This window comes from Mangifera indica, chromosome 13 (genome assembly GCF_011075055.1).
Source record: "Mangifera indica cultivar Alphonso chromosome 13, CATAS_Mindica_2.1, whole genome shotgun sequence".
Classification (NCBI taxonomy): domain Eukaryota; kingdom Viridiplantae; phylum Streptophyta; class Magnoliopsida; order Sapindales; family Anacardiaceae; genus Mangifera; species Mangifera indica.
Genome location: NC_058149.1, coordinates 8,500,490 through 8,514,568, shown reverse-complemented (window position 1 = coordinate 8,514,568; position 14,079 = coordinate 8,500,490). Strand labels below are relative to the sequence as shown.

At 31.4% G+C, this 14,079-nt stretch overlaps 1 protein-coding gene and 1 long non-coding RNA gene across 4 annotated transcripts; one reads left to right on the top strand and one right to left on the bottom strand.

Annotated features, from left to right (window-relative positions):
• Nucleotides 1-2,940: 2,940 nt before the first annotated feature.
• On the top strand, nt 2,941-3,998 carry LOC123195260. The gene is made up of 2 exons (XR_006497412.1): nt 2,941-3,275; nt 3,591-3,998. It is a non-coding gene; the product is annotated as an uncharacterized LOC123195260 (long non-coding RNA).
• A 1,259-nt stretch (nt 3,999-5,257) lies between these two features.
• Nucleotides 5,258-13,715, bottom strand: LOC123195039 (rRNA biogenesis protein rrp36). Of its 3 annotated transcripts, none has more exons than XM_044608603.1 (15): nt 13,364-13,715; nt 13,118-13,189; nt 11,606-11,720; nt 11,388-11,518; nt 11,223-11,289; nt 10,168-10,220; nt 9,459-9,573; nt 9,239-9,372; nt 9,074-9,140; nt 8,017-8,069; nt 6,376-6,430; nt 6,209-6,283; nt 5,936-6,053; nt 5,801-5,847; nt 5,258-5,699 (listed from the first exon to the last, which is right to left on the bottom strand). In XM_044608603.1, the coding sequence occupies exons 3-15, from the start codon at nt 11,702-11,704 to the stop codon at nt 5,586-5,588; spliced, it is 1,128 nt and encodes a 375-aa protein (XP_044464538.1). In that variant the 5' UTR covers nt 11,705-11,720; nt 13,118-13,189; nt 13,364-13,715; the 3' UTR covers nt 5,258-5,585. The 3 variants fall into 3 exon arrangements, with proteins under 3 accessions (XP_044464538.1, XP_044464539.1, XP_044464537.1); XM_044608604.1 differs by having other exon boundaries at nt 13,114-13,165; XM_044608602.1 differs by having other exon boundaries at nt 13,118-13,165; nt 13,364-13,714.
• Nucleotides 13,716-14,079: the final 364 nt, after the last annotated feature.

The following is a 14,079-nucleotide window of genomic DNA, read 5'->3' as shown; positions in this document are numbered from 1 at the left end:
ATATTAAAGGCTAAATCGGTATTTTCCACCCAAGGTTTTCTAAAATAACAGCTAAAATCTGTTTTTTTTAATAAAATTACTGAAAAGACAAAAAACTCCTCAATAAATAACATTTTACTCTCAAAATTTTATTAGATTGGGATCTTAATTTATATTAATTTTAATTAAAAATAATAAAAATTTTTTCTACAACTATGATAAAGGTAACGATAATGTATAATTATATATTTAGGGGTAAACATATTTTTTGAAAATTTTAGGGGTGATAATAAAATTTTTAAGTGGGTTTTTTGAAATTCAAAAAGGTTTGGGGTGTTTTTGAATTTTTAAAAAATCTCAATATGCCCTTTAATATTTTAAAAATTACAGTTATAATTTTAAAAAATTGAACAGAATATAACAAATTAGAAATATAAATATTATATTTCAAATTGTTGGGTTATAATATATCTTCAAAACATATTAAATGAATTTCATAATTTCTTAAACAAGATAGGGGAAAATATTCAATTGTCCTTAATAAATTTTTAAAAATGATATTTACACCCCTACAATATGATTCACAGTTCAATCCAAAAGAGGTATTATTATAATATTTTTAAACTTCTAAGATAAAAAACACTTAATTATATTTTTATTATAATATATGGATAAAATGTTATAATAATATGTTGATTGTTAAAATCAACAGTTGATTTCAACAAATGGGTGGAAAATTCACTTTTTAGAACTGAAAAGATGTACTGAACTGTCATTCCATTAAACATTGGGTGAGAAATAATTATTTTGCCAATATTAAATGCATACTAAAACCTACTCTCCCTCATGTTTGAATTGTTGGTTTGAATGATCCATTGCCTTTCCATAAATGATGTTTTTGAAATTAATATTGTCACCTAATGTTCATATTATAAGAATTTTAAATTATAATTTGGTAATGAGGAGGAGATATCAAATTAAATTTTGAATTCTTAGGAAAGTTTATTATTTGTTAAATCTAGAGGTTTAGTTTAAGTTGGTGTTTACTTCAACTAAATTCAAATATAAAATCTACCATGAATGTATTTTATTTCTTCTTCATGAAACAATTGTAGATTTTATAAGGAAATAAATTAGTTAGAGAATTTTGACATCAATGATTAACTATAATTATTTGACTTAAACCGAATTCACTCAAATTTATAAAGTGATATTGAATTTGAATTTTATACAAAATAATGAATATGCAAGAGTTTCAACTAGAAAATAAACTCTTGCATAAACTATGTGATTTGGCCAAGAAAGGCTACAACTAAAGCATAGACACTGATTAAAAGCACTTTAATAGCTAATGTGACCCTAGAGCAAAGAATGTAGGGTTTTCTAACATTTTAAGTACAATTTATTAATTCAACACAAATAGTTATAAAAGCAAAAATAAAGAGTTAAAGGATAGAAAATACTCAGTGTTTCTAAACTTTATAGTGGTTCAAAGGTTTTTCTTTTAAACTTCTTACATCTACTTTTTCAAGCAACTCACTTGAAGTTCTACTAAAATCAATAAAGTTTTTACACTAATTTATTTGAGATTTCGCCTTTAATTCAAGATTTCACCCATAATGATTTGAATGTGAAACTGCCTCTCAAAGGTTGAATTCAAAAATTAAGCACAAGAACTCTTCTCAATAATATGATATAGAATTATTCAATATAGTCTCTAACATTTTCCAACTTGAATTGACTCCAATTCATAGGCAAATTATGTTGGAAATGTTGAAAGAGTCATTAGGTTGAGATTTGTATCCGTTGATATTTGAAAGGAATGGATTTATCATGAAATACGATGATGCACGAGCATGCGTTCCACATGCACAGGTGAGCCTAATTAGAAAATTCGTTTTTCAGACAAAGTCAACTTCAATCAACCCTTCTAACAATCAAATTCCTTCTAACACCAAATGTTTGCACGAGCGTGCATTTCCTATGCAGAGTCTTATATTGCTTTACATGCTTAAGCCTTCTAGAATTCCAAAGTTATGTATGATGATTGTGAATGATGTCTTGAACAATTGGATTTTTGCCTATGTATAGGCATATATGACTTTTGAATGGTCGTGCATTAACTTGGTTTTGACTTTTATCGCAATGTACGACTTTTTCATGCACGAAGTGATCTCCTCGTGACTCCTTATATAAGGATGCACATACATGCATATATTGAGTGCACAGATGTGCATTGAATTTTGGCTTGGAAAAGCTTAACTTTGAATTTGACCTTGCACGACAATGATGCATGAGAAGATTTGCTCATAAATCTTCATATTTGCTCATGCATGGGTGTGCATGAATCTTTGACTTTTGCTTATGTTGACTCTTGCTTTAATTTGCGTGAGGTGCATACACTGGAAACTCTTCCATCATGAATGGCCTAAAAATGGGCATGTACGGGTGTGCGAATTAGAAGCATAGGCATACATAATCTATATGAAGGAGGCCAAAATTACAAAGTCGTGAAAGGGGACATGCATGGTTTCATTAATCCTCGTGCATGCGTTGATCTTACACTATATATGGGCATGCATCATGTATACATGGTTATATATGGTGTTAATTCTTACATTTTTAAAAGTTTGTCCATTTGATCATGTGTCAACACATTAATTGGATAATGTTAATAATTTTAATTTGCTTTTTATTATTATTGCAAGACCTAGAGTCCAGTTCGGTTCGAATGAATTTGAAACGAATCACCGATAAACGAGTTCGAGCTGCTCGTTGACAAATAAACAAGCTCGAGACTAAAACTGAGCTGCTCGGAGAAGATCGCGAGCCGAAATAGTTTAGGGACTTCTGGAGGCGTGTCTGAGAAGGAGATCATGCACAAAAACGGTGGTGTTTCTTTGGCTTTGTTAAAATATTCTGTCAAATTATTTGATGAGGAAGAAATGAAACTGCTTTTAATAATTTTTTATCAATAAATTTAGTCAAAGTTAGTAGGCAGCCAACTGTAAAAATATCTCAAAAATTTGTCAATCTCTTTCAACTTCAATCAAGCACCCGTCTCCTTCTTCTTCTAGAGCTTATGGAATTTTGTCTTCTTTGGGCTTCACAAAGCCTCATCAATCTACATCTCCATCAAACCGTCGACTTCACAATCCAATCGACTCTATCTAGCTTGCAAGGTCAAGCATTTCATTAGTTCTCCAGTTACGAATCATCTCTACTTTCAGCTTTCAGATTTGACGACGACAACTTCAACCGTTCTTGGATAACAACACGGACATAATAATTAACAGGTTTGTTCTTTTGTTTGTTATTCTGTTTACTTGAATTTGTTTATTTGTGCTTTATTATATTTATTTTTGGGATAATATCGAAAATAAATATTTTTCTGCTTTGTCTATCGAATTTTTTCTATAGTTTTCCTGCTTTTGATTTCCCTTGTAGCAAGTAGCTGCCTTTCTATAAAATATTTTAGATAGGTATACGATAACCTAGTTGCCAGTTTATTTTTCTCATAGTCTTTGCATAAAAGTTTGTCTTGTTTTGGAACCATGCTAATGATATTTCATTTGTGCTTCCCTTTGTTGAAATATCTACTCTTTTCATAGATCCACCAAAAGTGAAGACAACAGTGTGCCCTGGGCTCTGGGTTTCCAGGTTGAATTAAGTTTTTCACTTTCATGGACTGTGGCCTCTCATGGTAAATGTTTGATGTAGCTGTTTTTCTTTTGCAGTGATTTGACTAATTGTTGAAGCTTGCTTTTTTTGAAATATATATATATGTTATTTGAGTTGGAAGTCAATTTTATTGTACTTGATCAAATTTTTGTTCTAGTTTCCTTATCATTTTCACAAAAGTTGTTGGGCAGTTACGTATGAGTTTAGTGTTTTCAACCCCATATTTGGTGGGCAAATGTATGCCATCACAATAGGAGAATATTACAGCAAATTGTTCACAATATGTATCTCATGTATAATTATATCACATTTTGGCAGCTAATATTAATTTTGTTATATATTTTTTTTAGTTTTTTTGATTGAAATAATGATATTTATTTATTTTTAGTTTATTAGATGAGTTATCATAACTCAATTTTATTCCAGATTATCGAAAAAAAGAAAAATCTCACAAGAGTTTTGAATAGTATGCTTGAAGCTCATTAAGCTCGATTCGGTTAAAACTCGTTAAGGTTATCCGAGTTAAGCTCGCAAGTAGCTCGATAGCTCGCGAGCTCGAGTTTGAGCCATTATTAGTTTGGCTCGCTGAGCTTAGGCTCGTGTTCGAGCTTGTTTAATCATTTATCGAGCTGAGTTCGAGTTTGGCTCGGCTCTAATCTAGCCCTAAGTCCAATACTGTTCAAACCATAAATATAGTGGTAGTAATCAACTTACACGCCTTAATTAATATTAAACAACATAATAACAGTCCATCTTATACCCAACAATTATGAGTTGAAGAATATAATCTTAAATCAAAAAACATAGTGAAGTTGGAGAGATTCAATAAAGAACTTGAATAGTGGCAAACCCAGAAATACAATATAAAAGAGTCAAATTATGTAAAAATAAAAATAGAAAAGGTTAATTAAAAAATAAAGAAATATAAGAAAATACAGAGAGGTCAAATTATGTAAAAAATAAAAATATAAAATATTAATTAAAAAAAGATGAAATTTAAGAAGAATTAATATAAAATGTTAAAAATTATTTTGATATTTTTAATATATTAAACTAATAAGTTTTCAAGGCTAAAAAGGTATCGAAATACACATTTACATACCTAAGGGGGTAATTAAAGAGTGAAGACCAATTAAATAGGAAGACCACAAATGGTGAAAAAAGGTTATGTTTTTTAATTTTAAAGGCATTTTATCACAAAATTTTGTTAATAGTGAAAAATATTTTATGGTAAGGAAAAAAAAAATGTCGATCCTCAATTTCTACCCTAAAATATTATCATTTAATATAACTTCTCTTTGGTTATCCACTTCTTTGCGTTAAGTTTTTATTCATTTATTTTGTTTTGTTTTGTTTTTAGGATAATTAGCTTTTATAGTTATTGTATATTTTTCACTATTTTTCTGAATGTTTAAATTAAATTTATTTTGATTGATTATATTTTTTTACAAAAACTACAATCTTGTGATAGTTAAATGCAAATTGAAATTAAAATTTCTTCAATCATTTCTTAATCTCTTTATTAATATTTGTTTAGTCATTCTCCCTTGAGTTGAGGTTTTCTCTCATTTTGTCTATATATTCCAACAACTAAATATGAAATCAAAACTGATGAAATTATTTTAAATATATGGTTGGACAGATAAATAATTAAATAAAAGTGCAAGCTTCCAACAACTAAAGGGTTGATATTCCTAAATATAATATAAAAAATTATAAAAATGGAACACACAATTAACCATTTAAACAAGCAAGAGAATTTTGTATTTGTTTAAAAACTAAAAGATTGTAACTTCTATCCGCAAGTCACCTCTTCTCTTCCCACCAGCTTGTCCTTCCAAGTTCTCCCTTCTAAAATCCCATCTACTAAAACAAGTTTTGCTATATTTTAATTGACCAACCAAAAACTTGTAAATTTAATACTTTTATTGCTCGGCATTGGCATTGGCATTGGGTCGACGATATGGCATGTATTTGCGATCTTTGGAAGCATTTTTCCTTCTTTTCTTCTCGATGAAGGATTCAAGCTTGCCGGATGCCTGATCGTTTATCAAGTCAAATTATTTATTATTAAGCTAAATCAGGTTATCACTGGAATAATTATCACTAGATAAAATCAGAAGAAAATATAAATGTATACCTTGAGCTTGTTATATTGCTCGACAAGTCCTCGCTTTCGGATTTCAGCTGAAAAAAAAAAAAAACAAAGAGTAAGCTTTTAGGTAACTTTTGACATGTTTACAAAAGAGGAAGAGGTAGAGATTGACAACGTTACATTTTTTAAGATAGAAGGGTCGTTTCCCATGTTTTGCAGCTTCTCTCTCTTTCTTCTTGTGCTCAGACAGTATTGCAGCATCACTACTCTTTTTTGTTCCAAACTTTGATAGTTTTTCCTGATGAAACATTAAAAGGAAGAACCTTCATATATAAGACACCTGTCTATGTCTGGTGTGGTACATTATGGTTTAAAAGAAAATATTGGCATGATAAATTCTTGAAACTATTCAGACTGAAAATTTCTTTCAAATAAAGAAAAGAAAAGACTTACAATCCAGGATATGCGATTCTTCAATTCCTCGACAACTTTCGCATCATTTGTTTTCTTCAGTTGCTTTTTCAGTTCCTAATATTCTCAGAAAAAAAGTTGTGGAGATAGTAAAGAGAAGAGAAATACATCATTAAAAAAACTACATGGTCATGATATAGGAAGATTACCTCTTTTTCAGCAGGAAGATAATCTTCAAAAAGGAAATTATATCTCTTCCTAAACCTGCAAGGGCCAAACACATCCATAGTTTATAAAAACAGAATTCTATCATAGACAGAAGGAATAATCCAAACAGTGATTTAAAAAAAAACATATAAAATAGATTCCACTTTTGCAATAGACATGATTGAAAAGTATTACAACCCTCACAATTATGAAATTCATAGACTTTCTCAACTATGAAATGCTCTTAACAATATGAAGGCAGAAAAGTCATTTCCAATTAACAGACAAGAACAAATTAGGTCCATTACAGGAACTTAGCATCTCCAAATAAAATCATAAGTCAATAACAAATCAAAGCATCTGAATGATATATTTTAAATTTCATAAAGCTAACAGAAATAGGATTAGCATCTCCAAGTTGTTTCCAAGCCCCAAAAAGGAATGAAATCATGTTTACAGGCCAAAATCAAACTGGACAAAGAAGATTAAAGCAAAAATGAATAATTCTGGGGAAAAAAATTCCAAGAAAGTTCAGCAGCCCTGAAACTAGGAAAGGCTGATTTGGTTTCTGTTCCAAATTTTAATTATAAAAAGTAGGAAATTAGCTCTGCAACTTTTCTTTTTTTGAAATTTTCAAACATTGAATTCTGACTTAATACCACATCTAGAATCAGTATCTGACACCCTGTACTCTATATTTAGAGAAAATGATCCCAGATTTCAAACACCTTTTGAGGCCCCTGTCAACAAATTAAATTTTAACCAACTTGCAATATCAGCGTTTATCTGATTGCGGGGGCGAAAATTGAGTACAATACTATCCACTCAGCCCACCAAAGCCGTAATGCAAACCCTCAAGAGTGAACTTGACATGGTCAACAATTGTCATACCAGCCCAAGATAACATATAACACAAAACTTTACACAATTGGCTCACTTCCAAAATTGAGAGCCACCTCAAAATTTGTTTCTCTCTACATCATTTTCTATTAGATTCACATTCATATATTATATTTAACATGTCCAGTTTGCAGACAATTCCCCTCCCAGAACATAAAGTTGTACAGATCAACCTATAAGTCGTCATAAATAGTGTGAAGTAGGTCCTAAACTTCATGAGTATGCATGGTGACTATGAAATGGCTGATGCACATATATTGGTACATTCACATTCATACTTTAAGTTTGTGTTCCGTTGAATAATTTGGTGCCTTTAAAGAAGCCAACAAATCAAACTTTGGAATTGATAACGCACATATTGCTTCATTAGTGCAAGCCTCAAATAAAGAATCACACAAGGAAACAAAGAATCAATACAAGACTACTCTAAGGACAAGTATTAAATATCCAAAGCAATAAAGGAGAATATATTTTTCTTTATCAACTTCAATTTAAATTTGCATTCTTCTGGCTTGAATCAACTCATGAAATTACTTCAAAGTGGATGACTCATGATTTTCCCAACCAGATGTATCTTTACACGATAACTTCAAATACAAGGAACATAAATTGCAGTAACACAAGTAAAGCAGTGAATACAACAGTAACAACTAATGTGATGAGATTGATACAAAATCACATGCATACATGTGTGTGTGTGTGTATGCATGCACAAACATAAGGGAGAGAGAGAGAACGCTTACCCATCAACATCAACCTTACCACACCGTGGGTCAAAACGAGGGTCACGTACCTCCTGTATAGAAGGAATCAATTTATTCCATCATTTTTTCAATTGAAATAAATTACAGTAAATAAGCGTGAGTTAGCTAGTAATTTGGTAGCTTTTTGAAAAGAAGGGCATCGTGATATTCCTAGATGTGATTAGAGAGAGGGGTGCTCAAAATTATCTGGTAACCGAACCGAACCGATTTTCAAACAAAAATTAGGTTATTTTAAAAACCAGTTCAAGAATATAAAAAAACCCGTTTCCAATTCGGTTACAATTTGTCTTTATTTTAAAACCGGTAAACCGAACTAAACCAGCTTAAAAAAAAAAAAATTGAATAAGAAGGGGCAGAGGGGGGGCGGGCAGGGACGGGGATGAGTCAGGGACATATATACCCTTGTCCCTAGCATGTCCCTAATTTTGAGAATATTTTTCATCACCATCTACAATTATATTGAAGAATCCCCTTGACATTAGGATCAGTGCAGGATGAGAACCTTGAATTCGGACCAAAATTTTCATCTCTAATGTCATCAAGTATGAAATTTCTAAAGAAAGCATGAAGGAAAAAAGGTTCTTCACAAAGTGATTGATGAAATTTATACAATTGAGATGATACTAGAAATTTAATGTTCAAGTCCCTTTCACTTCTAGATATGGAAAATATGTAGAAAGCAATAAATTAAAAACAATAATGCATCTAATCCTCTAAAAAATAATCGAGGAACATACAACAAATTCCCATGCTTCACTTACAACTCTTAGTATCAGGATTCAAAGCTTTGAGCCATCATTACTTCTAACATAAAAAAAACATATAGTGTGAACAGACTAAATAGTTTAGCATCATAAAAGAAAACACATAATTTGATTGGCAACCCTGGGATTGTATATTCTCTTCATTAACGATGCAATTCCCAACCAAGTAGGCTTTGGTAAGTAGATAATTAACCATAAAATTAGCACTGAAAACAAAAAATTTTAAGGTAAAACAAAAATAATCTTTCATCATTTAACTAATTAAAACATACTTTTTTAGGAGCTTGAACAACCACTCTAAACCGACTCACAGGCATCTTTGCACTAAGCTCCATTGGCCTTCACACACACAAACCACAACCATCAGCAACTCTCGTACATCAAAAAATATATCAGAATAAAAATTAAAAGCTTTCAAAAATAAACTCATATAAAACCTATTCTTGTTGGCTCTCCTGAACTTTTGTCCTTGATTTTGCCTTCGGTAAACACGAAGCGAACCATCGGCGCGTGCCTGGTGCAGCTCCCCGAATGTAGGTTCAGCAGCCAATTCATGCTCTATCTCCTCCTCCTGCTCCCGAATAAAACAGTAAGAAATTTCAACAGACATAAACAATTTTAACTGAAAATATAATAAAAATTTATCTTCTGTCTCACATCTTCAAAAGAAGCATAACTGGCTTCATAATCATCTCCATCAGTTTCTTCCAACTGAGATTTGCTTGAACTTGCAATAGCTTTACTGGATTTCATCATTTGAAACTTAAAATACCTAATTCCACAGTCAAGAAATCATTTCAAATACTAGTAAAATTTCCTCAAAGTTAACGGACCATTCCTTCAACACACACAAAATCTCTATGTGAAGACACAAAAACCTCAATATATATTGTCTTTTCAAACACACCATAACAAATAAGAATTTTTTCTCCCAAAAAAACAATCAATACAAGACTTTGGAATTGACAACCCACATATCGCTTCATTAGGGCAAGCCTCAAATAAAAAATCACACAAGGAAACAAAGATTCAACACAAGACTACTGTAAGGACAAGTATTAAATATCCAAAGCAATAAAGGAGAATATATTTTTCTTTATCAACTTCAATTTAAATTTGCATTCTTCTGGCTTGAATCAACTCATAAAATTACTTTAAAGTTGATGACTCATGATTTTACCAACCAAGTGTATCTTTAAAAGATAACTTCAAATACAAAGAACATAAATTGCAGTACCACAAGTATAGCACTTAATACAACAGTAACAAACCAATCTGATGAGATTAATACAAAATCACATGCATACACCTGTGTGTGTGCATGCACACACATAAGGTGGGGGAGAGAGAGAGAGAGAAGACTTACTCATAAACATCAAGGTTACCACACTCTGATTTGAAACGAGGGTCACGTATCACCTGAATAGAAGAAATCAATTTATTCCATCGTTTCTTTCAACCGAAAAAATTACAGTAAATAGGCATGAGCAAGCTAGTAATTTGGTAGCTTTTTGAAAAGAAGGGCATCATGATATTCCTAGATGTCACTAGAGATAGGGGAGTTCAAAATTATCCAGTAACCAAACTAAACTGATTTTCGAACAAAAATTAGGTTCTTTCAAAAACCGATTTGGATACCGTTTCAAGAATATAGAAAAACTCGTTTTCAGTTTGATTACCGTTTGTCTATTTTATGAAACTGATAACTGAACCGAACCAGTTTTGAAAAAAAATTGAATAAAGGGCAGTGACGGGTTGAGGTCATATATACCCTTGTCCTTGGTCTGCCCCTGATTTTAGGAACATTTTTCATCACCATCCCTATTTCTATTGCAGAATCCCCATGCCGTTAGGATCAGGGTAGGATGGGGACCATAAATTGGGACCAAAATTTCCATATCTAATGTCATCAAGTATGAAATTTCAAAAGAAAGGAAAAAGGAAAATTGGTTCTTCACAAGGAGTGCTTGATGAAATTTATACAATTGGGATAACACTAGAAATTTAATGCTCAAGTCCCTTTAACTTCTAGATTTGGAAAATATGTAGAAAGCAATAAATAAAAAACAACAATGCATCTAATCCTCTAAATAGTAATCGAGGAACATACAACAAATTCCCATGCCTCACTTACAACTCTTAGTATTACAATTAAGAGCTTCGACCCATCATTATTTCTACCACAAAAATAACATATAGTGTGAACAGACTAAATAGTTTAGCATCATAAAAGAAAATGCATAATTTGATTAGCTACCCTGGGCTTGAATATTTTCTTCATTCAAAATGCAATTCCCAACCAAATAGGCCTTGATAAGAAGATGACTAACCAAAAAATTACTTCTACCATCCAGCATCGAAAAAAAAAAATTTTAACGTAAAACAAAAATAATCCTTCATTAGTGAACCAATAAAACATACTTTTTTAGGAGCTTCGACAGCCTCTCTAAACCGACTCACAGGCTTCTTTGTGCTAACCTCCATCAACCTTCACACACACAAACCACAACCATTAGCAAATCCCATACATCAAAAAATATATCACAATAAAAATAGGAAGCTTTAAAAAATAAACCCAAATAAAACCTATTCTTGTTTGCTCTCCCAAACTTCAGTTCTTGATTTTGCTTTCGGTAAACATAATGCGAACCATCGGCGCGTGCCTTGTGCAGTTCCCCGAATGTAGGTTCGACCAATTCACGCTCTGTCTCCTCCTCCTGCTCCCAAATAAAACAATAAAGATATTTCAATAGGCATAAACGATTTTAACTGAAAATATAATAAAAATTTAGCTTTTGTCTCACATCTTCTGAAGAAGCAAAAGTGGTTTCATAATCATCTCCATCACTTTCTTCCAACTCATATTTGCCTGAGCTTGCAATAGTTTTATTGGATTTCATCATTTGAAGCTTATAATACCTAATTGCACAGTCAAGAAATCATTTCAAATACTAGTAAAATTTCCTCAAAGTTAACTGACCATTCCTTTAACACACACAAAATCTGTATGTGCAGACACAAACACCTCAGTATATTTTGTCTATTCAAGCATATCATAAGAAATAAGTATTCTGTGTCCCAAACAAATTTGTCAATCTGATTTCATTAAAATACAAACACAAAATTATATTTCTTACAATTAAGCATCAATTCAATTTTAAGAATAATCATGAAAAATAACAAAGAATAAAGCGGGAAAAAAGAATCGGTAACACAATTTACCCATAAAAATCACATGAAAAACCAAGAAATAGAAACTAAAAAGAGAACCAAGATAAAAACAGAATTTTCTTCATCTTCTATCAGCTCAGCACAAAATATCCATAACATTCTTTTCTTATTATTGCATCAACTCCCACATAAAATCTAAATTTTTTCTTATCTTGACCATATCTCTCAACATCCTCAACTACCAAGAGAAAATCCATTCATCTATTCCCCATCACCTCAATATAAACACCAAATTTTACCAAACAACATAAAACAATAAAAAAAATTAGCAAGTATATAACATTCAATCTCTCGATGAAAAATTATAGATGAGTGATGGCTGAAGAAATTGGAGAGGAGTTGTAGACTCATTGAAGGTGACGGTTGGAGGGTAGCAGTGGCTTCAAGGACGGTGTTGGAGAGTGTTGGCATTGTCAACACAAAATGCATTTTCTCAAAAATGTATGAAATGGACACTTAGAGAAAAGTGTAAATATTAAAAGTATATGATTTTTTTATAAATACTAATTTTTATTTTAAAAAAATACAGTAACCTGTGTTTTTATTTTAAAAAATACAACAATTGCATGTCATGACAATTGAAGCAACATCTACGACTACCATTTAACACTCAAAAGATGGATGGTATTTCTCTTCTCCTTAGAATTAAGTCTATTCATTCATATCCATTATACAGATTCATGTCACGGCTATCAGAAAAAAAAAATGGAAATTATTAAGCTATTAACACTTTCCAACTTCCAGAAAGTCAAATCAGTAAAGCTGATACAAAAATCAAGTTCTGTAATTTTCAAACTGGAAAATTTTGCCCTGCATAAACCCAAATGCAGAATATATAAAGTCAGAAAATCCCCAAAGCACAACACAAAGATTGTAATTTTCAGAATCCTCAAAGCACAACACAAAATCCTCAAATGCAGAATAAATAAATAAGTTCTGTAATTTTCGGTAAAACATAAAGGCTTCTAAGTCACAACACAAATTCACAACTTTCAAAACCCAAATCTCATAAAGAAGCCAAGAGTGAAATAATCTAAAAAACAACTAATCAGATCACAAAGATATAAGCTTTTAAGCATACCCACCAAGCGATTGAGGTCTGTCACGCTACACTTGAGCTGCTCAGCAAGATTCTGAAGCAATAAGAAAAATAAAAACTGTTCTAGATTAATGACTAAGTTAGCGAGGAACTCAATAATTATTCATCGGAAAAGAATTACAGGTTTACAAACATGGCTAAAGAATTACTCATGGGAAAAGAATTACAGATTACATAATTTACAAGTGCACAATAAACTGTGATAAAATCAAAATTGCAGCAACATACGAACCCAAAGCATGAAGCCAGAAACGGCTTGTCGAAGACGGAGGAACAGATGAAGTTGTCGCCCGTCAAAGACGAACAGGTCAGTATTTGAGAACAGATGAAGCCGTCAGTGCACTGATGTTTGATGAAGACGGAGATGCGTTTGCTGAGACTTCGAGACGCCGGAGACGGAGAGGATTCGTGACAGACTGACAGCGATGTAGAGGAGATGGTTAGGTTTTAGGGTTGCGTAATACGGAATTTCAGCGTAGAAGGGAAACGAAATTTTGTTCCCCTTTTTATAGCAGGAAAAGCTTTTGTTATTTGTTCAAATTACTGAAACGTGCCGTACCGGCTTCAAACTTTTTCCAAAACTGAAACATTTCGGAAGCAATCAAGTGCACCCGAACATCATGTTTAAGTCAAACTTAAATTTATTTATAAATTATTATTAAATTATCTAATTACCTAATTCTATTATAATCATATTTAATTTTAATTTATCATCAGAAAATTTTTATTATCTAATTGATAATTAAGCATGATTTTAATAGTAGGAGTGGGGTATTTGTTTGGAGTTATGATATGAGTACTCATTGGGGATTTTCTTAGTTTATTTCCATTTGAAATGGTCTAATATTTACTTTAAATAAAAAATATATCCACATTTATATTTATTATTATATAACTAGATTTTATTTTACTTTTAATTTAAAATTATTTAATTATATAATAAAACAT

Coding starts and splice junctions, on each gene's coding strand:
- LOC123195039 (XM_044608603.1), bottom strand. CDS start 11,704: ATGATGAAATCCAATAAAACTATTGCAAGCTCAGGCAAATATGAGTTG. Junction 9,141..9,238: donor AGGAGAGCCAACAAGAATAG/GTTTTATATGAG, acceptor GTGTGTGTGAAG/GCCAATGGAGCTTAGTGCAA. Junction 5,700..5,800: donor AGCAATATAACAAGCTCAAG/GTATACATTTAT, acceptor ATAAACGATCAG/GCATCCGGCAAGCTTGAATC.